This window comes from Entelurus aequoreus, linkage group LG17 (assembly GCF_033978785.1).
Source record: "Entelurus aequoreus isolate RoL-2023_Sb linkage group LG17, RoL_Eaeq_v1.1, whole genome shotgun sequence".
Taxonomy (NCBI): Eukaryota; Metazoa; Chordata; class Actinopteri; order Syngnathiformes; family Syngnathidae; genus Entelurus; species Entelurus aequoreus.
The window spans coordinates 9,547,199-9,573,530 of NC_084747.1; the positions used below are offsets into that span (position 1 = coordinate 9,547,199).

The following is a 26,332-nucleotide window of genomic DNA, read 5'->3' on the forward strand; positions in this document are numbered from 1 at the left end:
GTGATTAACTGATGCAAACAAAATGTGACATAAAAAATCTATCTAAAATGTGTGAATAATTTTAGTAGTCAACAGTGTTCCATAATAAGGGCAACACCAACGCTGTTACTTTAAGTAGTGGTTGCAGTGGAAATAAGGCACCTTTTCTCTTATTTATTGTAATAAATACTGGCATCATATGTGTACATACATTTATATTAACAAATACTGGTATCATATCTGTGTATATACATTTATATTAATAAATACTGGTATCATATCTGTGTGTATATATTTATATTGATAAATACTGGTACCATATCTGTGTGTATATATGTATATTAATAAATACTGGTATATCTGTGTATATGTTGTATATTCATTGTAATAAATACTGGCGTCATACCTGTGTATATATATTTATATTAATAAATCCCGGTATCATATCTGTGTATATATTGTATCTGCTGATGGGGTTCGTTTGTAGTTGAAAGAAAAATAAATAAAATAAAATAAAGAAAATGCCAAATATCGGCACCGATAATCGGTCGATCTTTAATTGTGAAGTTCCCCTGTTGAAAGAAGATCCTTATTTATGGGAATTTTTGACCAAATATTAGAATTTGTCAAAAATGTGCCGCAATACAAATTGATGTCAGGATGTGTGTTGGTTATGATCTCCTATTACGGCTTCGTTTGTTTGTAAACATTGTTTGAAGTCATCCGACCTCACTTTGAAAAGGAATCGTCGTGTTGGCGCCCTCTACCGTTTGGAGGTCACACGTGAATAAAGTTAATGCGTCATTATGTGTGTAATATTTCATCAACTCATCCTGAAGTTATTAATAATCCTCATTGAAAAGAGAAACGCCTATAAGGACCCTGCTAGTGTGTGTGTATATAAACTGTTGGACTCATGTAGTATTAACAATTCAAAGCCTAAATGAAATAGATCTTTAAAAAAAAAAATTGTCCTCCAAATTCTTAGACTTGGTCGCTCTGCTCCTTGGTGAGAAAGTGGGCAAGCAGTGGTTTCTCCCCGTTTTAACAATAAAGTCAAACATGTTTGTATTCCATAAAGTAAGAATTTCCTATTTCACTGAGTTACAAAGCAGCTGACCTCCAGTCGTACTCTGGTCCTTGGTTGGATATTTCCTTGGCCTTCTCAGTGGAAACACAGCTGCAAGGACTTGGACTTGTGTCGTTAAGTGATGGACAAAAAAAAAAAAGACTTTAAACATTCTATCAAAAATACGCAAGTTCACTTATGTCACGTTGCGTGTATTTGACACCAGAAATTGGCATAAAAACAATTCTGGATGTGGAGTCTTGCTTTGAGTGTGACGTCTGCAACGCATCGCTGACCCCAACTGAGACCCAAGTTCTGTGGACCACTCTTCAACGCAGAACTTTACAACAATTCAATCACTCTATCCACTTAACATCCATTGCAGCCGCTCCCTACATCTTTGATCCCTTCTCAAGGTTTCTTCTTTTTCCCCAACTGGGGTTTTTTGTTTAGTCGAACTTACAGTTACAGTAATCATTTTTTATAGTTTTTGTTTTATTTGCATTGTCTGTTGTTGCATCAAGCTCCGTGCTTGTTTTGAATCTTAACACGTGAAACACTTTGTGAGCTATCTGTGAGAAGTGCCATACAAATAACATTCACTCATTGATGTTAGTTTATTTCCAACATGCATGCAGATACAGTAAATACATCACATGTTTACAATTTCACATTCCATCATGTCTGAAAAGGAGTAGGAAGAAGCAGAGCTTGTTTAAATACATGTACTTGACAGTCATCTGTAAACGGTAAAAACATATTAGTAAAGATGTCATATGTGGTAATGTTAGAAAACTTCAAGTTAATATTTGGGCAGTTTATTTAAAATCCTGCAGCTTCATTTGCTGCTGCTGTTCTCCCCAGCACACTTGTGTTTCTTACACTGGTACTTGTACGAGAATCGTTCATCACACACGCTGCAACTGAACACTTTCTCCCCGGTGTGTGTTCTCATGTGCACCACAAGTTTTGATTGCTCATAAAAGCTTTTGTCGCAGCTTGAACAGGAATACGGTTTTTCACCACTGTGCGTTCTGATGTGTTTCAAAAGTGAGGACTGGTCACAGTAGCTTTTGTTGCAGCTTGAACAGGAAAACGGTTTTTCACCGGTGTGTCTTCTTATGTGTATTTTAAACGCATCTTTCCGCAAAAAGACTTTGCCACAAATTGAACAGGTAAAAGGTTTTTCTCCGGTATGGATTCTCATGTGTACTTTCAAATCGATATTCTGTATAAAACGTTTGGCACAGATTGAACAGGAAAAAGGTTTCTCTCCCGTGTGTATCGCTGAGTGTATTTTCAGACAATGCTTCTGAGAGAATGTTTGGCTACAAACTGAGCACATGAATGGTTTTTCCCCGGTGTGTATTCTCATGTGTACTTTCAAATGTTGCTTCTGGGAGAATCTTTTGCTACACACTGAGCACACAAATGGTTTTTCACCAGTGTGTATTCTCATATGTATTTTTAGATGAGAACTGTGTTTAATAGTTTTGTCACAATGAGGGCACTGAAATTGCGCATTGTCAGATTTAGAGTCTTCGTCTTCGTCATCATCATCATCGTCAGTGTCAGGAGAGAGTGAGGTTAAGTCATCACTATCTGATAGTGGAGCTAAGAGCTTGTCTGCTGGTGATCCTCCACAGTGGTCTTCCTCAGCTTCTGTTGTCATGTGTTGAGCTGAGCTGCTGCTTGGAGGCTCCGCCTCACTTTCACCTTTGACCTCATCATCTTCACTCTTCACTATGACAGTCAGTGGCATCTTGGTGACATCAACCTCCTCCAACCATTCAAACTGCTCTCCATATTGACTGATGCTGTGTTCCTCCTCTTCTTCTTTAATCCCTTCCTCTTTAAAGTGCGGGGGTTGAAACCGAGCCTTCTCCTTGTTGATGCGGGGGAGATGTGGCTCCTCCTGCTCCATCCTGAAGGTCGATTCCTTCTGCTCAGAAAGACCATGTTCTTCACAGATGTCTGTAAAACACAAGACAATGAAACATTAAAAAGGGGACATATCCTATATTTGCAACTTTTTAAACTTGTATTTATGTTGTAGCCTTGTTCTACATCACAGGTGTCAAACTCAAGGCCCAGGGGCCAGATGTGGACCGCCACCTCATTTTATTTGGCCCTCAAAAGCCTGGAAATAATATCTATCAATAAAGCACTGTAACTTTTCTTACTAAATGTATTTGTTCTTCCTATTTTGGGAGTAAAAAAAACATATGGGCTCCATGTATTCGCAAATTATGTTAACTTAAATATTGTCTAATTATGCAAAAATATATGATCAAACATTTAAACCATTTTGTAAATAGAAATAAATACTAATAATAATGATTTCAAGCAAGTTATCCATCAAATTGTGTAAATGTAAAAGTAGCAATAGATTTCATGGTCAAATTGTGAAATTTACGGTGGTTTTTACAGCATTTTTCTCTAAATTAAAAAAACGGTACTTTTTTTTTTACTGTAATAAACTGTGGTGCCGTTTTGGCATTTACAGTAATACACCAAAACATCTACACTTGTTCGTTTGCGGTAAAAAAAATAAAAAATAAAAAATGGCAGATCAGGTGCCAAAATTGTACTGTAAAAATGCTGTTTTTTTATTTACAGTAAAAAAAACAAAAGCAAATTTTACAGTAAAATTCTGGCAACTGAGCTGCCTTTTTTTACTATAAAAACAGCAATAGTGTTTTTCCATTTACAGTAATATACACTACATTTACAGTAATATACACTACATTTTGAGGTGAAATTATTGCAACGTAGCATATTTTTTTTACATTTTAGTTTAAAAAAAATCTGCTACTAAAATGCATTAAAAATGGTGTAATAATAGTATTCACTGTTAGAAGCAGCCCTCTGGGGCCAAACATAACTGCGATGTGGCCCTCAGTGAAAACCACTTTGACACCGCGGATCTAAATTAACAATACAATTTGCTTGAGTAGCTGGACAGGACATATTAAAAAAAATAAAAATAAAATAAAAACAATTTTGTTTTAAAAATCGATTTTTTTTTTTACTCTAATAGAATCATTACAAGTAAAAATCACGATTCATTAGAAAATCGATTTTTTTTGACACACCTAGGCCGGAAATTCTTATTATCGGTTCAAAGTTCCATTATCGTGCATCCATATGTTTTTATGACTTAAAACTACTTTTTTTTTCCAATTTTGGGAGAAAAAAAATATATGTACTCCATGTAATCGCAAATGATGTTAACTTAAATATTGTCTAATTATGCAAAAACATATGATGAAACATTCCAACCATTTTTTAAATAGAAATAAATACTAATAATAATGATTTCAAAGCAAGTTAGCCATCAAATTGTGCCATGTAAAAGTAGCAATAGATTTCATAGTCAAATTGTGAAATTTACTGTGGTTTTTACAGCATTTTTCTCTAAATCAAAAAAAATTGGACTTTTTTTTTACTGTAATAAACTGTGGTGCCGTTTTGGCATTTACAGTAATACACCAAAACATCTACACTTATTGATTACTGGTTAAAAAACAAACAGACAAACTGGCGGCTCAGGTGCCAAAATGTTACTGTAAAACTGCAGGTTTTTTTATTTACAGTAAAAAAACAAATGTACATTTTACAGTAAAATTCTGGCAACTGAGCTGCCTTTTTTTTTTTTTTACCATAAAAACAGCAGTACTGTTTTTTCATTTACAGTAATATACACTACATTTACAGTAATATACACTACATTTACAGAAATATACACTACATTTACAGTAATATACACTACATTTACAGAAATATACACTACATTTACAGTAATATACACTATGTTTTGAGGTGAAATTATTGCAACTTACCATTTTTTTAAATTTTTAAATCTACTAATAAAATGCATAAAATGGTGCAATAATAGTATTCACTGTTAGAAGCGTCCCTCTGGGGCCAAACATAACTGCGATGTGGCCCTCAGTGAAAACCACTTTGACACCTCTGATCTACATCATGTGGAAGTGTCCTATCAAGTTGTTGTAGTTGTAATGAGGGCTGTGACAATGTTATATTTGTAATAAGCAAACTGCTAAACAACGATCACAAGGCATTGATTCACCTGATGTCACGTCCGGCTCATAAATATGCAAGACTCAAAGTGGTGGTCAAGCGGGTGTCTTTTGTCAAAGCGTTCTGGGCGGCACTTTGCCTTTCTCGGAGAAAAATGCCGGATCTCGGAGAAAAATGCCGGATGCTTGCGTTGTTTTAGGCTGTTGGAACCGTTTGAATTGCAAAAAGGTTCAAACGTTTGCTCAGAGTTCCTCGAGAGGAAATGAAGACGGGCGAAGGAGTGAAAGGTTTTGTCAGGTTCAAACACTGATGACATCTATTAAACAAGACAAGAAGCAAGGAATTAAACAGAGACAGAATTAAATTTCAATTGAGGAGAAACGTCTGGGCTGTACTCTTGTACAGTCTCCACAACGCTCTGACGAAAGATTGTACGCCTCCTCTTTTATTTGGACTTTCCCTGATTACATGGCAACAGCTGTTTTTAAGGGAGTGGGGTCGTAAACAGTCATGGCCTTTGGTTACAAAACACTTCAAAGAAAAGGTCGCATGGAGCTTGCGTCGGGTCCTGCTTCCACTCCGCTTTGTAGATCTCGGGTCAAGATAAAATCTTCCTGTGGATTACAATAGAAGAAAGGAACCGACACCTTCATGTCGCTTCCCATCGTACACAGTGGACTTTTACAAGCCTTTTGTTTGGTAAGATCCTCTCGCAGGGCGAAAAAAGATGCGTCCTGCACTGCACTCTATTCCTTCACTCTCACGTTCCTCATCCACGAATCTTTCATCCTGGCTCAAATTAATGGGGTAATCGTCGCTTTCTCGGTCCGAATCACTCTCGCTGCTGGTGTAAACAATGGGGAAATGTGAGGAGCCCTTCAACCTGTGACGTCACGCTACTTCCGGTACAGGCAAGGCTTTTTTTATCAGCGAGCAAAAGTTGCGAACTTTATCGTCGATGTTCTCTACTAAATCCTTTCAGCAAAAATATGGCATTATCGCGAAATGATCAAGTATGACACATAGAATGGATCTGCTATCCCCGTTTAAATTTAAAAAATTCATTTCAGTAGGCCTTTAAAGTTAAAGTTTTTTTTGATGTACTTTTTAACGTTTCCCTTTTAAGTATTACCTTGATATTTGTATATTTGATCTTGTTTAGGAGTACTTAAAAGGCATTTTCGATAAGAGTGTTTCGTAAAGCACCAACTCGGCGAGTCTAAATAAAAGAATGTTTTATATAAATGTTTTCATTGTTTCCATTTTGACAGAAAAAAATGTATACATGAAATTTCAAATGTTTTAAACTTACAAATACAAATATTCAATTGTTATTGGTGTGAATCTCTGGGCACCTTGGGGTGAGGATTTGATTCATAATCGATACTCGATTCAAGACCATTCAAACTGATTTTTGCAATGTATTATTTGGTATAATAATAACAACACCTTAACAAAGCATCTTACAGATTACAAAACCTCCTTTTGGTTGCTGACGTATGACACATACGTGCACCATGTAAGCATAGAGATGGCCTGAAATTTTTTTTTTTTTAAATTAACTTGTCAAAAAAAACAAAAACATTAGATTTTTGAAAATTACAAAAAAAAATCAGAAATTGAATGTGATAAAAAAAACATTTTTTTAACACCCCTAATTATTACATAGCGTATGATAGTTTGTAAAAATGACAATGCATACTTAAATATCTGCTTGTCACCTTGACTTACGATGTCAAAGCACGCTATCCATCAATTTGTACGTACAAAAATCATATTACCGTATTTTCCGCACCATAAGCCGCACCTAAAAAACAAAATTTTTCTCAAAAGCTGACAGTGCGGCTCATAACCCGGTGCGCCTTATATATGGATTAATATTAATATTTATTTTCATAACGTTTAGGTCTCGCAACTACGGTAAACAGCCGCCATCTTTTTTCCCCGTAAAAGAGGAAGCGCCTCTTCTTCTACGGTAAGCAACCGCCCCCATAGAAGAGGAAGCGCTTCTTCTTCTACTGTAAGCAACCGCCAAGGTGAGCACCCGCCCCCGTAGAAGAAGAAGCGCGCGGATATTACGTTTCATTTCATTTGTGTGTTTCTGTAAAGACCACAAAATGTCTCCTACTAAGAGACACGCGTACAAGGTTCCACTGACTTTTGATATTCCTGTGAACCGCACTGTGGATACAACGGGAACACGTACGGTGAATATTCGCACCACAGGGAATGAGAAGTCGTCCTTCACTGTGGTTCTAGCTTGCCATGCTAACGGCCAGAAACTTCCACCCATGGTGATATTCAAAAGGAAGACCTTGCCAAAAGAGAACTTTCCAGCCGGCGTCATCATAAAAGCTAACTCGAAGGGATGGATGGATGAAGAAAAGATGAGCGAAGAGACCGGGTGACTTTTTTCACGCAGCTCCGTCCCTGTTGATCTACGAGTCCATGCGAGTCCACATCACAGATGGTGTCAAAAAACAAGTGAAGCACACCGAAGAAGAAGAATTTGAGGGATTTGTGGATGAGTAATAACTTCAGAAAGTGAGCTTTAAATGTTTATTTTGTGTGTTGTGTGACATTAACGTATGAGCAACGTTGAGTTATTGATGTTGCTATTGCTCTGCACTATTTTGAGTGTTACTATTTTTGTGATTGCACATTTGCACATTACATTTTGGGAGTGAACAGAGTTGTTAGAACGCTGGTTTGTAATATATTATTAAAGTTTGACTGACCTATCTGACTGTTTTTTTGACATTCCCTTTAGCGTAGCGTAGGTGCGGCTAATAACACGGGGCGGCTAATAGGTAAACAAAGTTTTGAAATATGCCATTCATTGAAGGTGCGGCTTACAACACGGGGCGGCTTATGGTGCGGAAAATACGGTATTATATTATAGGAGTTATTACGGTAATCTACGTAACAGCAGCTCAGACCAGGAACAAAGCAGAGTGGGCGGGGCTTGTTTTTAGAGCAGCCAGCCCGAAACGCGTGTCAGAAACAGATTTTTTACAACAACATTCTGCATAAAAGTGATAATATATCATATTGTAGGTGTTTATTACACTTTGCATTCATATTTTGCTGTTTTTTTTACATCTTTGTTGTGTTTTGCGTGATTGTAAAATATGTTGTTAACATTCAGTGTTTTATTGTTCATAGTTAATATTGTAAATCCCACTTTCTTTATTTTCATGTACATTATGGGTGTCCCATTCAGTAAAAAAAATGTAAAATTCCATTTCTTTTTTTGAGGTGGTCTGTTTTAGAACTCTATCAGACATTGTGACTTTTGGAGAAAAAAAAGGGAGCCCAACACACATAATACTGTACAGCAGATTTGTTTACAGCTAAATGTGTATATATCATTTATACACACATACACATTGGGCCCCCCGGCCACATTTTTCTCTCTCAATGTGGTCCCTGAGTCCAAATATTTGCCCAGCTCCGCACTGGATGCTAGAGTCAAGGGGGAGGGTCAAGTAGAAGAGGGTGAATTCGAATTAAGCCAAAGGAAGACTACCCGGCTGCAAATCTGGTACTATACGCTTACTAAGGTTAAACTTCTACCGACCGAGTCTTTATCCTTCTAATGCTAGATCTTGGACGTTTGGTCCATTGCCAAACGCAGTAGGTACTGATCCAATTAAAAGTAGTTCTTAGGAAGATCATTCTTTGTTTTGCCTGAGGACTATTGTATTAGAAGGGTTTGAACTGGAGCTAATATTGCTAAGGTTACGTACCATTCACACATTTCTAATCTACTGATATTACTTAGTTTCATTGTCTCCTCATTGCCATAAATATTAGTCACCGAGCCTGCTATTAAAAGTTTTTTTTCCCCGGTTTCACTTTTTAGAGGGCTTTCTTTCTTTCGTTAGTTTATTTGGAACATGAACACACTTACAGTGTAATACATCACACAACTTCATATCATTTCACTTTACATCATGTCCGAAAAGGAGTAGGAAGAAGCAAAGGTTATTTAATCCTACCCCTTTCCCACTTCAGAGCGTTTACAATTATATAGAATCATTTACTGACCTTTTTATATAATAAAATAACATCTATGAATTAGTATACACAACAGTTTTGTAATATGTAATTAATTAATTCAGTCATTATTAACATACTGAGATGAAGAATATCTTATTTTCAATAAGGTTGAAAGTATTTTTCATAATTCTTCTTCTTTGTACTTTGTAAGCACTATTATTTGGAACAACCTCTTAAAGTGGATCATATCAGTACAATGTTTAACTTCTTTACTTAATCCATTCCATCATTTAATTCCACATACTGATATGCTAAAGGTTGTAAGTGTTGTGCGTGCATACGGACGTTTTGAATGAGATTTTCCTCTAAGGTTATATTTCTCCTCTTTAGTGCAGAAGAATTGTTGTACATTCTTTGGTAGCAGGTTATAGTTTGCTTTGTACATCATTTTAGCTGTTTGCAATTTTACCAAATCATCGAACTTTAATATTTTTGACTCAATAAATAAAGTGTTTGTATGTTCTCTATATCCAACATTATGTGTTATTCTAACTGATCTTTTTTGTAACACGGCTAGTGAATGTAGCGCACATTTGTAGTTATTTCCCCATATTTCTGCACAATAACTCAGATATGTAACACTAGCGAGCAGTAGAGAATATGAAGTGATTTTTGGCCCAGGACGTGTTTTGCTTTATTCATTATTGAAATGTTTTTTGCCACCTTATGTTGTATGTTTTGTATATGAGATTTCCAGTTCATTTGATCATCAATTAATACTCCCAAAAATCTTGTTTCTTTTACCCTTTCAATATCTACCCCGCCGTCTATTTGTATCCGTGTATGATGCTCTTTTCTACTGTTACCAAATAACATTATTTTACTTTTACTGAGACTCAAAGATAGTCTGTTTTTGTCAAAGCATCTTTTTAATGTGTTCATTTCTTCTGTTATTATTTGTATTATCTTCTGTGTGTTCTCTCCTGAACAGAAAGCAGTTGTGTCGTCTGCAAATAAAACTAACTTGAAGTCCTTTGTAACTTTACAAATGTCGTGGAATAGCTTTATGGGTGGAATAGAGAGCCCCCGTTGACACACTTGTTAAATGGACTTATTTACGACTTAAAATGCAAACAAAAAGAAAAATGTGTGTTCTTGTCTTACATTAGGATTGTGAATGATAAACAGCACACCTCTTTCCATTCTTTGTGTAATATCTCCAGTATGATTGATCTGCTGACATGCTCAGAGTGCAGACGAGTTACCCCCATAACTTCATTTCACCCCGACTCTACGGAATATTTAAAATGGCCGTGTGAAATTGTGGCATTTTGTGGACAAAGCTACGAACTTTGGGAGACCGGGCTTTCTGCTCCGCCGCTCCCAGTCTGTGGAACGCTCTCCCTGACCACCTAAGGGCACCACAGACTGTGGATGCTTTTAAAAAAGGCTTAAAAACCCTTATTTTTAAAACCAAAAAAAAGCCTTTTTATAGATATATGCATACTAGTTCTAGCTATTAGGCTGTTCTAGTTTTTATTTTTATTCATTTTTATTATATTTTTTTTAATTATTATTATTATTTTAATACACTGTAGCACTTTGAGGTTGTTTGCTCAATGTAAAGTGCTTTTTACAAATAAAATCTATTATTATTATTATTATGTTTAGAGAGTATTTTCACATACTTTGGGGATAGTAAATACAATTGCATATGGTTTAATGCAGTGTTTTTCAACCACTGTGCTGCGGCACACTAGTGTTCCGTGAGATATTGTCTGGTGTGCCGTGGGAGATGATCTAATTTCACCTAATTGGGTTAAAAATATTTTTTTGCAAACCAGTAATTGGAATCCGTAAATGTTTAGTTTAGTTTTAGTTTAGTTTATTATTTCTTCGGTCAGTGGTCAACAAAATAAACAAACAGTTTTACATAAACAAACAGTTGTACATTCATAAATTTAAAATGTTGCAAACAAGCTTACATTGTTATTGTAAGAGCGAACACTGAAGAACTATTTTTCTAGCGTAGTAACACATCGGCGTGCTTTGGTATTAGCCGTAAAAGCTAGCTACGGCAAGAGATAAGCTAGCTTCTACGAGAACATCAAACGAGTTTGAGTTTGTAATGCACAATACAAAGTGTTAGGACACCAATCTCTACGGAGTGAAAAACATGATCAATCATTTTACAGTATCTGTAAAGTATTATTTCATGTTTTGTTTGTACACAGCTAGCTAGGCAGTGTATGTACTGTAGTTGTACTAACATACATGATGTGCTGCATGTATCATTATCAATATTAAAGTGATTCACTCAATGGACAGTTGTCAGTTTGGTCCAGCTGGGCGGGGACGTTTCCTGTTGATTTTGGGTAAGCACTCCATTTATGTCAAAATAGCTTGTCTCCAAGTTCCACATTTGCAGTTTCATGTCACGCCGACCTAAGTCTGTAAGCGTCCGTCTGCTTCGACATTGCACCCTCTTCTTCGTGCTCGCTTCTAGAAGCAGCAGTTCATCCTCCGTATATTCAGCTTCAAAAAGATAAGGTTGTAAATCCTCATTGGTCCAAAAAATAGTCGTCTTCGTTGTTTGTTACCAAGTCTGCCACGATTAGAACACACACGCGCCTAAGTATGCCAGATGTCTGAAGTGCGCTGCTATGGAAACGGAAATCAATGCGCGGAAGTAGTCAGTCCCAGCCTTGATTAAATTGACTAAAATACGGTAAATATTGTACATATCACATATTGTTATGAAGGTGTCTGTTACTACATTATATATATACTTGCAGTGTGTATATTGTACATATTACATATTGTTATGAAGGTGTCTGTTACTACATTATATATATACTTGCAGTGTGTATATTGTACATATTACATGTTGTTATGAAGGTGTCTGTTACTACATTATATATATACTTGCAGTGTGTATATTGTACATATTACATGTTGTTATGAAGGTGTCTGTTACTACATTATATATATACTTGCAGTGTGTATATTGTACATATTACTTATTGTTATGAAGGTGTCTGTTACTACATTATATATATACTTGCAGTGTGTATATTGTACATATTACATATTGTTATGAAGGTGTCTGTTACTACATTATATATATACTTGCAGTGTGTATATTGTACATATTACATATTGTTATGAATGTGTCTGTTACTACATTATATATATACTTGCAGTGTGTATGTTGTACATATTACATGTTGTTATGAAGGTGTCTGTTACTACATTATATATACTTGCAGTGTGTATATTGTACATATTACATATTGTTATGAAGGTGTCTGTTACTACATGATATATATACTTGCAGTGTGTATATTGTACATATTACATATTGTTATGAAGGTGAAGTGAAGTGAAGTGAATTACATTTATATAGCGCTTTTTCTCAAGTGACTCAAAGCGCTTTACATAGTGAAACCCAATATCTAAGTTACATTCAAACCAGTGTGGGTGGCAAGGTGTCTGTTACTACATGATATATATACTTGCAGTGTGTATATTGTACATATTACATATTGTTATGAAGGTGTCTGTTACTACATTATATATATACTTGCAGTGTGTATATTGTACATACTACATATTGTTATGAAGGTGTCTGTTACTACATTATATATATACTTGCAGTGTGTATATTGTACATATTACATATTGTTATGAAGGTGTCTGTTACTACATTATATATATACTTGCAGTGTGTATATTGTACATATTACTTATTGTTATGAAGGTGTCTGTTACTACATTATATATATACTTGCAGTGTGTATATTGTACATATGACATATTGTTATGAAGGTGTCTGTTACTACATTATATATATACTTGCAGTGTGTATATTGTACATATGACATATTGTTATGAAGGTGTCTGTTACTACATGATGTATATACTTGCAGTGTGTATATTGTACATATTACATATTGTTATGAAGGTGTCTGTTACTACATTATATATATACTTGCAGTGTGTATATTGTACATATTACACATTGTTAAGAAGGTTTCTGTTACTACATTATATATATACTTGCAGTGTGTATATTGTACTTATTGCATATTGTTATGAAGGTGTCTGTTACTACATTATATACACTACCGTTCAAAAGTTTGGGGTCACATTGAAATGTCCTTATTTTTGAAGGAAAAGCACTGTACTTTTCAATGAAGATAACTTTAAACTAGTCTTAACTTTAATGAAATACACTCTATACATTGCTAATGTGGTAAATGACTATTCTAGCTGCAAATGTCTGGTTTTTGGTGCAATATCTACATAGGTGTATAGAGGCCCATTTCCAGCAACTATCACTCCAGTGTTCTAATGGTACAATGTGTTTGCTCATTGGCTCAGAAGGCTAATTGATGATTAGAAAACCCCTGTGCAATCATGTTCACACATCTGAAAACAGTTTAGCTCGTTACAGAAGCTACACAACGGACCTTCCTTTGAGCAGATTGAGTTTCTGGAGCATCACATTTGTGGGGTCAATTAAACGCTCAAAATGGCCAGAAAAAGAGAACTTTCATCTGAAACTCGACAGTCTATTCTTGTTCTTAGAAATGAAGGCTATTCCACTAAATTGTTTGGGTGACCCCAAACTTTTGAACGGTAGTGTATATACTTGCAGTGTGTATATTGTACATATTACATATTGTTATGAAGGTGTCTGTTACTACATTATATATATACTTGCAGTGTGTATATTGTACATATTACATATTGTTATGAAGGTATATGTTACTACATTATATATATACTTGCAGTGTGTATATTGTACATATTACATGTTGTTATGAAGGTGTCTGTTACTACATTATATATATACTTGCAGTGTGTATATTGTACATATTACATATTGTTATGAAGGTGTATGTTACTACATTATATATATACTTGCAGTGTGTATATTGTACATATTACATATTGTTATGAAGGTGTCTGTTACTACATGATATATATACTTGCAGTGTGTATATTGTACATATTACATGTTGTTATGAAGGTGTCTGTTACTACATTGTATATATACTTGCAGTGTGTATATTGTACATATTACATATTGTTTTGAAGGTTTCTGTTACTACATTATATATATACTTGCAGTGTGTATATTGTACATATTACTTATTGTTATGAAGGTGTCTGTTACTACATTATATATATACTTGCAGTGTGTATGTTGTACATATTACTTATTGTTATGAAGGTGTCTGTTACTACATTATATATATACTTGCAGTGTGTATATTGTACATTACATATTGTTATGAAGGTGTCTGTTACTACATTATATATATACTTGCGGTGTGTATATTGTACATATTACATGTTGTTATGAAGGTGTCTGTTACTACATGATATATATACTTGCAGTGTGTATATTGTACATATTACATGTTGTTATGAAGGTGTCTGTTACTACATTATATATATACTTGCAGTGTGTATATTGTACATATTACATATTGTTATGAAGGTGTCTGTTACTACATGATATATATACTTGCAGTGTGTATATTGTACATATTACATATTGTTATGAAGGTGTCTTTTACTACATTATATATATACTTGCAGTGTGTATATTGTACATATTACATATTGTTATGAAGGTGTCTGTTACTACATTATGTATATATACTTGCAGTGTGTATATTGTACATATTACATATTGTTATGAAGGTGTCTGTTACTACATGATATATATACTTGCAGTGTGTATATTGTACATATTACATATTGTTATGAAGGTGTATGTTACTACATTATATATATACTTGCAGTGTGTATATTGTACATATTACATATTGTTATGAAGGTGTCTGTTACTACATTATGTATATATACTTGCAGTGTGTATATTGTACATATTACATATTGTTATGAAGGTGTATGTTACTACATTATATATATACTTGCAGTGTGTATATTGTACATATTACATATTGTTATGAAGGTGTCTGTTACTACATTATGTATATATACTTGCAGTGTGTATATTGTACATATTACATATTGTTATGAAGGTGTCTGTTACTACATTATATATATACTTGCAGTGTGTATATTGTACATATTACATATTGTTATGAAGGTGTCTGTTACTACATTATATATATACTTGCAGTGTGTATATTGTACATATTACATATTGTTATGAAGGTGTCTGTTACTACATTATATATATACTTGCAGTGTGTATATTGTACATATTACATATTGTTATGAAGGTGTCTGTTACTACATTATGTATATATACTTGCAGTCTGTATATTGTACATATTACATATTGTTATGAAGGTGTCTGTTACAACATTATATATATACTTGCAGTGTGTATATTGTACATATTACATATTGTTATGAAGGTGTCTGTTACTACATTATATATATACTTGCAGTGTGTATATTGTACATATTACATATTGTTATGAAGGTGTCTGTTACTACATTATATATATATATACTTGCAGTGTGTATATTGTACATATTACACATTGTTATGAAGGTGTCTGTTACTACATTATATATATACTTGCAGTGTGTATATTGTACATATTACATATTGTTATGAAGGTGTCTGTTACTACATTGTATATATACTTGCAGTGTGTATATTGTACATATTACATATTGTTATGAAGGTGTATGTTACTACATTATATATATATATATACTTGCAGTGTGTATATTGTACATATTACATATTGTTATGAAGGTGTCTGTTACTACATTATATATATACTTGCAGTGTGTATATTGTACATATTACATGTTGTTATGAAGGTGTCTGTTACTACATTGTATATATACTTGCAGTGTGTATATTGTACATATTACATATTGTTATGAAGGTGTATGTTACTACATTATATATATATATATATATATACTTGCAGTGTGTATATTGTACATATTACATATTGTTATGAAGGCGTCTGTTACTACATTATATATATACTTGCAGTGTGTATATTGTACATATTACATATTGTTATGAAGGTGTCTGTTACTACATTATATATATACTTGCAGTGTGTATATTGTACATATTACATATTGTTATGAAGGTGTCTGTTACTACAATATATATATACTTGCAGTGTGTATATTGTACATATGACATATTGTTATGAAGGTGTCTGTTACTACATTATATATATACTTGCAGTGTGTATATTGTACATATTACACATTGTTATGAAGGTGTCTGTTACTACATTATATATATACTTGCAGTGTGTATATTGTACATATTACATATTGTTATGAAGGTGTCTGTTACTACATTAAATATATACTTGCAGTGTGTATATTGTACATATTACATATTGTTATGAAGGTGTATGTTACTACATTATATATATACTTGCAGTGTGTATATTGTACATATTACATATTGTTATGAAGGTGTCTGTTACTACATTATATATATACTTGCAGTGTGTATATTGTACATATTACATATTGTTATGAAGGTGTCTGTTACTACATTATATATATACTTGCAGTGTGTATATAACACGTTGATGGAGGTTTCTGAAGTTGTTTTAGAGGCTTTGAAGGCTACAACGGTGACTCCCATTAGCCACATCTTCCAAGCAGTTTTTTTTTTACTATATTTAAAGGTGCCAGATTTAGTAATGTGGCCAGAAATGGTACTGCAGTCACGGTCAAAATGATGTAGTCCCCTCCCACTCTCCCTGACTGAGGTTACCAAATACGTAGCCGAATCTGAATCCTATTCCAAGGAACTTCAAATGGCAATGGACGAGTCCTACGCTGCAGGTTTCTCTTGTGTATGCTTCTGGCAAGATGGTTTACTAAGTAATTATGCCACATTTTACTGAAGTCGAGTAGCCACATGTATTTCTAAAGTTACGCAGCAATATTTTCGTCGGGAGTCGGGACAGATTGTTGGCTTTACCCTGCTAAAATGTCGAGTTTGACCGCACAGACCACCATCCAAATAATGATATATAATCATATTTAATATATTATATATGGCATAGGCCTACTTTGATGGCAAGCCAAGGCCGACAGTAAAATTACTGGCACATTTTGTTCAGCATAACCCCATGTTGCATCTAACCTGATGCACTGCAACCACGTTAGGCATAAATCATATAGCCTACTACCATGTCAATGAACAAATCATTACATGTAATGCATTATATATTGTGCCAAGCAAATACCACCCTATATGTGTTTGATGCACATACAGTACCAGAAACCACAATTAGCCGTGCTAATGTTAGAATGCATTTCCTCAGCATATTGAGAAGGAAATAGGCACTGACACTACCCATATCCACATGCTTGCATTTGTCCAAAATATATTTGCCCTGTCAGTTGGATGACACAACACCCCGTTAGCCTACATGTCCATGTGCCATTGACCGGGCTAGCATGCTAAGCTACAATAGTGTGATGGTGCTTCGCTCCTAAACATTGGTTGCAGGAACATACTATCTTTGTTAGACAAGATCATAGACTGTATTGGACAATATAGTTTACATACCAAATGTCCATTTCCATTTGTTACAAGTGATAAGAAAACGTAAATGTCTGACTTACCTTTCAAGGAGGAAATTAGCAAGTTTGGCGTCAGATGAAAATTTTATATGCGCCTTCAATGGTCTCCATCTTTCAAAGGCATCCCCGATACAAATGCTGGCTTTATCATGAATAAGTTGAAAATCGTATCGGCGCCTTTTAGATTGACTAAGGTCTGACATGTTTAGTAACTTAACCAGTGGCAGTAGCCTGACGAAGAGGGCGGTGCGTAGCTGGCAACCCGGATGTGACACGCTCACAGACTTTCTAATTGGTCAAACGGTGGAGGGCGGGGCATCGAAATGAAAACAATAACAAGATTTCGGGGCTGTAAATCTAATTTTGAAATGAGCATATGAACTACTGGGGCTCAGAAAATCTGCAGAGACTCCTCCCACCCCCACCAAGGACTGTTTTCACTGCTGGACTCTAGAAAGAGGTTCCGCAGCCTCTGTAGCAGAACCTCCAGGTTCTGTAACAGCTTCTTCCCTCAGGCTGTAAAACTCTTGAACGCATTAAAATAATCCCCTCAATTCCCCCCAAAAATGGATTAACTGGCTGGAATATAAAAACAATATAACATACATCCATAAACGTGGATGCCTATGCAAAAGTGCAATATATTTATCTGTACAATAATCTATTTATTGATTTTTGATCCTGCACTACCATGAGCTAATGCAACAAAATGTCGTTCTTATCTGTACTGTAAAGTTCAAATTTGAATGACAATAAAAAGGAAGTCTAAGTCTAAGTCTACTGTTATTAGTTATAAAGGTATTGGAAAAGAACATGATTTATAAATGCCTTTGGACATATCAGGGCCTTTTAATGATGACTTGACATGAAATTATTACATATGGCTCCTTTAAAGTCCTAAAAAAGACGTGTTTTCTTGTCGCTCACAATGATTATGAAGGGTAGGCAAAATCCCCAAAAATGTGCAGTTCCCCTTTAAGAAACTGTTCACGCTCAAAGTGTTCACAAAGTACAAAGAGGAATCTTGATGAATATCTTGACCCTCATTAAAATATTAGATACCGTATTTCCTTGAATTGGCGCAGGGAATATAGTATTCGCACGTCTAGAATTACTGCCGGGTCAAACTCGTTTCTCAAAATAATTAACGCATGCTTGGCCTTATCGCCGGTTTATTATTGAAGCTGGATCAAATTCGTTTCGCAAAATATTAATTTTATTATCGCATGTCTATAATTTTCACCGGGTCAAACTCGTTTCGCAAAATATTTAGCATATGGCTAGAACTTCCACCGGGTCACATTCGTTACGTCACGAGTGACGCATCTGTCCTCATTTTCAAAATGGAGGAAGCTGCTTTCAGTAGTTTACAATCGCACAAAGGACAAAAGATAAAGAGCTATTCAGTAGGATTTAAGGTCCAAGCTATTGCATACCGGTACAGTATGCTAAAGAGAACAGTAAGCAGCTATGTTTTATTAATATACCGTAGCTGCGTGTGTGAAATACTGTATAAGTCATTAAATGACTCCCGCCTCATGGTGGTAGAGGGCGCTGCCGCGCTAGTGATCCTTCTTGCGACTTCCGGTACTGCAGAAGAAGTGAACACACGCAGCAAGAGATTTTTTTTTCTTCCTTCTAACATGGAGGATTACATACCGGTATGTAACATAAAACAGTTTTCTAAACTGGACTTTCAATGGAAGCAGGAGGTAATAATTAAAGGAATATCTCCATCGAGACAGAGACTTTTAAAACGGAAAAAAGTAAATAATGAAGACTTCTATAAACAAGTTATCGATGCTTTTGGTCAGAAGGAGCTGCAAATGGACTCCATTTATAAGTACAGGTAAGACCATAATAACGTTTTTTTTAATTAAATGTGCTTTTCATGATGGTATGCTTACATCACACTCAAAGCGCACGCCTAAATTTTATGGATTCCTTTTGGTAAACGCCGGAGTGAGAAGAGGTTTTAAAATAATTACCGCATGCACGGCCATCCCGCCGGTTTCCGGTAAACGCAGGAGTGACAGGAGGTTTTAAATTAATTAACGCCCCTGCGGCTATTCAAGGAAATACGGTAATTGTATTAATTTCTTAATGTTAACCATAAATGATTTAACTATTTATTCATGAGAACTTTATTTATTGTGTATTTAATATGTTTTACTTACACCTTTGTCTATTTCTGTATTTATTATTGCAAATTGTGTACACACAAATGTGTTAAAAACTGCTCCGAGGATTAAATAAGCTCTGCTTCCTCCTACTCTTTTTCAGACATGATGTAACGAGACACATGTGAGGCATCACATTGTCATTGTCTGCATGATCCAAATAAACTAACACCATAACCATCATTTGGTTAGGACAAATGTACAGGTAACCTTGGTTTGACTCTTTCTTACTTCCAGTCTTTCACAAACCGCAATTAAATCTACAATTAAAATGATTAGATATAAATAAGTTATCGTATCGCTCTTGAGGAGCAGTATCGGTGTCTGCTTGAGAAAAATCTGAATGTTCTGCTTACTTGGACTGTGATGAAGCTGCGAGGACTCGGGTGGTTTCTCTTCACGGTCTTCAGTCTTCACAGAGACAACAGTCAGTGGAAACTTGGTGAGATCATCCTCCTCCTGTCCTAGAAGACACTCTCCCTCCTGAGTGATCCAGAGCTCCTCCTCTTCCTCTTTAATGTGGGCGGGCTGTGGCTCCTCCTTTTTCTCTTTTACATGAGGGGGATGTGGGTCATCGTCTTCAACATGGGGGTGCTGCTGGACATCTGTTGGGTAAATCAGTGAGAATATAAGTTGTTTTTGACAGACACTGTTAACACATGGAGGTTATTTGTGTACTCATGTTAAAAGTGTGTAATTAAACAACCAATATTTTGCAATTTATTTTGTCCCAGCCACTAAAATCAAATTCATAAGCGGTCAAGTGAGTAAAAAAAATAAGGCTTGGAAATTTGAGGGGGGCAACTAGCAAAGCCTCTGTAAGGACGAGGCAGTATTGATCAAAACATTCCCAAAGGACTAATCATTTATTTTCAAGACTATTTACAATGTAGATTGTCACTGAAGGCATCAAAACTATGACACTTGTGAAGTGAAAACTATTTCAGGTGACTACCTCTTGAAGCTCTTGGATATTTCTCATTGCCGAGAGCTCAAACCACTCGTAAACGTTTTTGTGTGTCTGAATGCGGAGTAAAACTATGTTTTTGTGTGTCTGTATGCGGAGTAAAACTATGTTGTTGTGTGTCTGTATGCGGAGTAAAACTATGTTTTTGTGTGTCTGTATGCGGAGTAAAACTATGTTTTTGTGTGTCTGTATGCGGAGTAAAACTATGTTTTTGTGTGTCTGTATGCGGAGTAAAACTATGTTTTTGTGTGTCTGTATGCGGAGTAAAACTATGTTTGTGTGTGTCTGTATGCGGAGTAAAACTATGTTTTTGTGTGTCTGTATGCGGAGTAAAACTATGTTTTTGTGTGTCTGTATGCGGAGTAAAACTGTTTTTGTGTGTCTGTATGCGGAGTAAAACTACGTTTTTGTGTGTCTGTATGCGGAGTAAAACTATGTTTTTGTGTGTCTGTATGCGGAGTAAAACTGTTTTTGTGTGTCTGTATGCGGAGTAAAACTATGTTTGTGTGTGTCTGTATGCGGAGTAAAACTATGTTTTTGTGTGTCTGTATGCGGAGTAAAACTATGTTGTTGTGTGTCTGTATGCGGAGTAAAACTATGTTGTTGTGTGTCTGTATGCGGAGTAAAACTATGTTTTTGTGTGTCTGTATGCGGAGTAAAACTATGTTTTTGTGTGTCTGTATGCGGAGTAAAACTATGTTTTTGTGTGTCTGTAGGCGGAGTAAAACTATGTTTTTGTGTGTCTGTATAAGGAGTGAAACTATGTTTTTGTGTGTCTGTATGCGGAGTAAAACTATGTTTTTGTGTGTCTGTATGCGGAGTAAAACTATATTTTTGTGTGTCTGTATGCGGAGTAAAACTATGTTTTTGTGTGTCTGTATGCGGAGTAAAACTATGTTTTTGTGTGTCTGTATGCGGAGTAAAACTATGTTTTTGTGTGTCTGTATGCGGAGTAAAACTATGTTTTTGTGTGTCTGTATGCGGAGTAAAACTATGTTTGTGTGTGTCTGTATGCGGAGTAAAACTATGTTTTTGTGTGTCTGTATGCGGAGTAAAACTATGTTTTTGTGTGTCTGTATGCGGAGTAAAACTATGTTTGTGTGTGTCTGTATGCGGAGTAAAACTATGTTTGTGTGTGTCTGTATGCGGAGTAAAACTATGTTTTTGTGTGTCTGTATGCGGAGTAAAACTATGTTTTTGTGTGTCTGTATGCGGAGTAAAACTATGTTTGTGTGTGTCTGTATGCGGAGTAAAACTATGTTTTTGTGTGTCTGTATGCGGAGTAAAACTATGTTTTTGTGTGTCTGTATGCGGAGTAAAACTATGTTTTTGTGTGTCTGTATGCGGAGTAAAACTATGTTTTTGTGTGTCTGTATGCGGAGTAAAACTATGTTTTTGTGTGTCTGTATGCGGAGTAAAACTATGTTTGTGTGTGTCTGTATGCGGAGTAAAACTATGTTTGTGTGTGTCTGTATGCGGAGTAAAACAATGTTTGTGTGTGTCTGTATGCGGAGTAAAACTATGTTTTTGTGTGTCTGTATGCGGAGTAAAACTATGTTTTTGTGTGTCTGTATGCGGAGTAAAACTATGTTTTTGTGTGTCTGTATGCGGAGTAAAACTATGTTTTTGTGTGTCTGTATGCGGAGTAAAACTATGTTTGTGTGTGTCTGTATGCGGAGTAAAACTATGTTGTTGTGTGTCTGTATGCGGAGTAAAACTATGTTGTTGTGTGTCTGTATGCGGAGTAAAACTATGTTGTTGTGTGTCTGTATGCGGAGTAAAACTATGTTTTTGTGTGTCTGTATGTGGAGTAAAACTATGTTTTTGTGTGTCTGTATGCGGAGTAAAACTATGTTTTTGTGTGTCTGTATGCGGAGTAAAACTATGTTTTTGTGTGTCTGTATGCGGACTAAAACTATGTTTTTGTGTGTCTGTATGCGGACTAAAACTATGTTTTTGTGTGTCTGTATGCGGAGTAAAACTATGTTGTTGTGTGTCTGTATGCGGAGTAAAACTATGTTGTTGTGTGTCTGTATGCGGAGTAAAACTATGTTTTTGTGTGTCTGTATGCGGAGTAAAACTATGTTTTTGTGTGTCTGTATGCGGAGTAAAACTATGTTTGTGTGTGTCTGTATGCGGAGTAAAACTATGTTGTTGTGTGTCTGTATGCGGAGTAAAACTATGTTTGTGTGTGTCTGTATGCGGAGTAAAACTATGTTTTTGTGTGTCTGTATGCGGAGTAAAACTATGTTTTTGTGTGTCTGTATGCGGAGTAAAACTATGTTTTTGTGTGTCTGTATGCGGAGTAAAACTATGTTTTTGTGTGTCTGTATGCGGAGTAAAACTATGTTTTTGGGTGTCTGTATGCGGAGTAAAACTATGTTTTTGTGTGTCTGTATGCGGAGTAAAACTATGTTGTTGTGTGTCTGTATGCGGAGTAAAACTATGTTTTTGTGTGTCTGTATGCGGAGTAAAACTATGTTGTTGTGTGTCTGTATGCGGAGTAAAACTATGTTGTTGTGTGTCTGTATGCGGAGTAAAACTATGTTTTTGTGTGTCTGTATGCGGAGTAAAACTATGTTTTTGTGTGTCTGTATGCGGAGTAAAACTATGTTTTTGTGTGTCTGTATGCGGAGTAAAACTATGTTGTTGTGTGTCTGTATGCGGAGTAAAACTATGTTTGTGTGTGTCTGTATGCGGACTAAAACTATGTTTTTGTGTGTCTGTATGCGGAGTAAAACTATGTTTTTGTGTGTCTGTATGCGGAGTAAAACTATGTTTTTGTGTGTCTGTATGCGGAGTAAAACTATGTTGTTGTGTGTCTGTATGCGGAGTAAAACTATGTTGTTGTGTGTCTGTATGCGGAGTAAAACTATGTTGTTGTGTGTCTGTATGCGGAGTAAAACTATGTTGTTGTGTGTCTGTATGCGGAGTAAAACTATGTTTTTGTGTGTCTGTATGCGGAGTAAAACTATGTTTTTGTGTGTCTGTATGCGGAGTAAAACTATGTTTTTGTGTGTCTGTATGCGGAGTAAAACTATGTTGTTGTGTGTCTGTTTGCGGAGTAAAACTATGTTTGTGTGTGTCTGTATGCGGAGTAAAACTATGTTTTTGTGTGTCTGTATGCGGAGTAAAACTATGTTTTTGTGTGTCTGTATGCGGAGTAAAACTATGTTTTTGTGTGTCTGTATGCGGAGTAAAACTATGTTGTTGTGTGTCTGTATGCGGAGTAAAACTATGTTTTTGTGTGTCTGTATGCGGAGTAAAACTATGTTTTTGTGTGTCTGTATGCGGAGTAAAACTATGTTGTTGTGTGTCTGTTTGCGGAGTAAAACTATGTTTGTGTGTGTCTGTATGCGGAGTAAAACTATGTTTTTGTGTGTCTGTATGCGGAGTAAAACTATGTTTTTGTGTGTCTGTATGCGGAGTAAAACTATGTTTTTGTGTGTCTGTATGCGGAGTAAAACTATGTTGTTGTGTGTCTGTATGCGGAGTAAAACTATGTTTTTGTGTGTCTGTATGCGGAGTAAAACTATGTTTTTGTGTGTCTGTATGCGGAGTAAAACTATGTTGTTGTGTGTCTGTTTGCGGAGTAAAACTATGTTTGTGTGTGTCTGTATGCGGAGTAAAACTATGTTTTTGTGTGTCTGTATGCGGAGTAAAACTATGTTTTTGTGTGTCTGTATGCGGAGTAAAACTATGTTTTTGTGTGTCTGTATGCGGAGTAAAACTATGTTGTTGTGTGTCTGTATGCGGAGTAAAACTATGTTTTTGTGTGTCTGTATGCGGAGTAAAACTATGTTGTTGTGTGTCTGTATGCGGAGTAAAACTATGGAACAAACTGGACTTACAACACAAGCAATGCCAAACAATTAATGGATTTAAACTATTATACACACATGGGGTCTGGTTCAAATATAGAGATGAGGGTCTTTAATTGGACCTGCTGTTGTACTCTGTCTCAAAGTGTTAACATGTACTCAATGTTTCCTTACCATTATTGCTATGTTGTCTATTACCATTATTGCTATGTTGTCTATTACCATTATTGCTATGTTGTCTTTTACCATTGTTGCTATGTTGTCTATTACCATTGTTGCTATGTTGTCTATTACCATTGTTGCTATGTTGTCTATTACCATTGTTACTATGTTGTCTATTACCATTGTTACTATGTTGTCTATTACCATTATTGCTATGTTGTCTATTACCATTATTGCTATGTTGTCTATTACCATTGTTGCTATGTTGTCTATTACCATTATTGTTATGTTGTCTATTACCATTATTGCTATGTTGTCTATTACCATTGTTGCTATGCTGTCTATTACCATTGTTGGTATTTTGTCTATTACCATTGTTGGTATTTTGTCTATTACCATTATTGCTATGTTGTCTATTACCATTATTGCTATGCTGTCTATTACCATTATTGCTATGTTGTCTACTACCATTGTTGCTATGTTGTCTATTACCATTGTTGCTATGTTGTCTATTACCATTGTTACTATGTTGTCTATTACCATTATTACTATGTTGTCTATTACCATTATTGATATGTTGTCTATTACCATTGTTGCTATGCTGTCTATTACCATTGTTGGTATTTTGTCTATTACCATTGTTGGTATTTTGTCTATTACCATTATTGCTATGTTGTCTATTACCATTGTTGGTATTTTGTCTATTACCATTATTGCTATGTTGTCTACTACCATTGTTGCTATGTTGTCTATTACCATTGTTGCTATGTTGTCTATTACCATTGTTGCTATGTTGTCTATTACCATTATTGCTATGTTGTCTATTACCATTGTTGCTATGTTGTCGATTACCATTGTTGCTATGTTGTCTATTACCATTGTTGCTATGTTGTCTATTACCATTGTTGCTATGTTGTCTATTACCATTATTGCTATGTAGTCTATTACCATTGTTGCTATGTTGTCTATTACCATTGTTGCTATGTTGTCTATTACCATTGTTGCTATGTTGTCTATTACCATTGTTGCTATGTTTTCTATTACCATTATTACTATGTTGTCTATTACCATTATTACTATGTTGTCTATTACCATTATTGCTATGTTGTCTATTACCATTATTGCTATGTTGTCTATTACCATTATTACTATGTTGTCTATTACCATTATTACTATGTTGTCTATTACCATTATTGCTATGTTGTCTATTACCATTATTGCTATGTTGTCTATTACCATTATTGCTATGTTGTCTATTACCATTATTGCTATGTTGTCTATTACCATTATTGTTATGTTGTCTATTACCATTATTGCTATGTTGTCTATTACCATTGTTGGTATTTTGTCTTTTACCATTATTGGTATGTTGTCTACTATCATTGTTGCTATGTTGTCTATTACCATTGCTGCTATGTTGTCTATTACCATTATTGCTATGTTGTCTATTACCATTATTGCTATGTTGTCTATTACCATATGTAATAGACAACATAGCAATAATGTAATAGACATCAAGTAACATCAATCTATGTTGTCT

The 26,332-nt window shown here is 35.2% G+C and overlaps 1 protein-coding gene across 1 annotated transcript in view; it reads right to left on the reverse strand.

Moving 5' to 3' along the window:
• Positions 1 to 1,583: 1,583 nt before the first annotated feature.
• LOC133631870 (zinc finger protein 260-like) overlaps positions 1,584 to 26,332 on the reverse strand; it is a 29,282-nt gene continuing 4,533 nt past the window's right edge. The window contains exons 2-3 of the mRNA XM_062024040.1: positions 20,199 to 20,447; positions 1,584 to 3,022 (exon numbers count right to left, since the gene is read on the reverse strand). Of these exons, the coding sequence (XP_061880024.1) occupies positions 1,887 to 3,022; positions 20,199 to 20,447 (1,385 nt within the window). The 3' untranslated portion in view covers positions 1,584 to 1,886. The remainder of the gene's footprint in view (positions 3,023 to 20,198; positions 20,448 to 26,332) is intronic.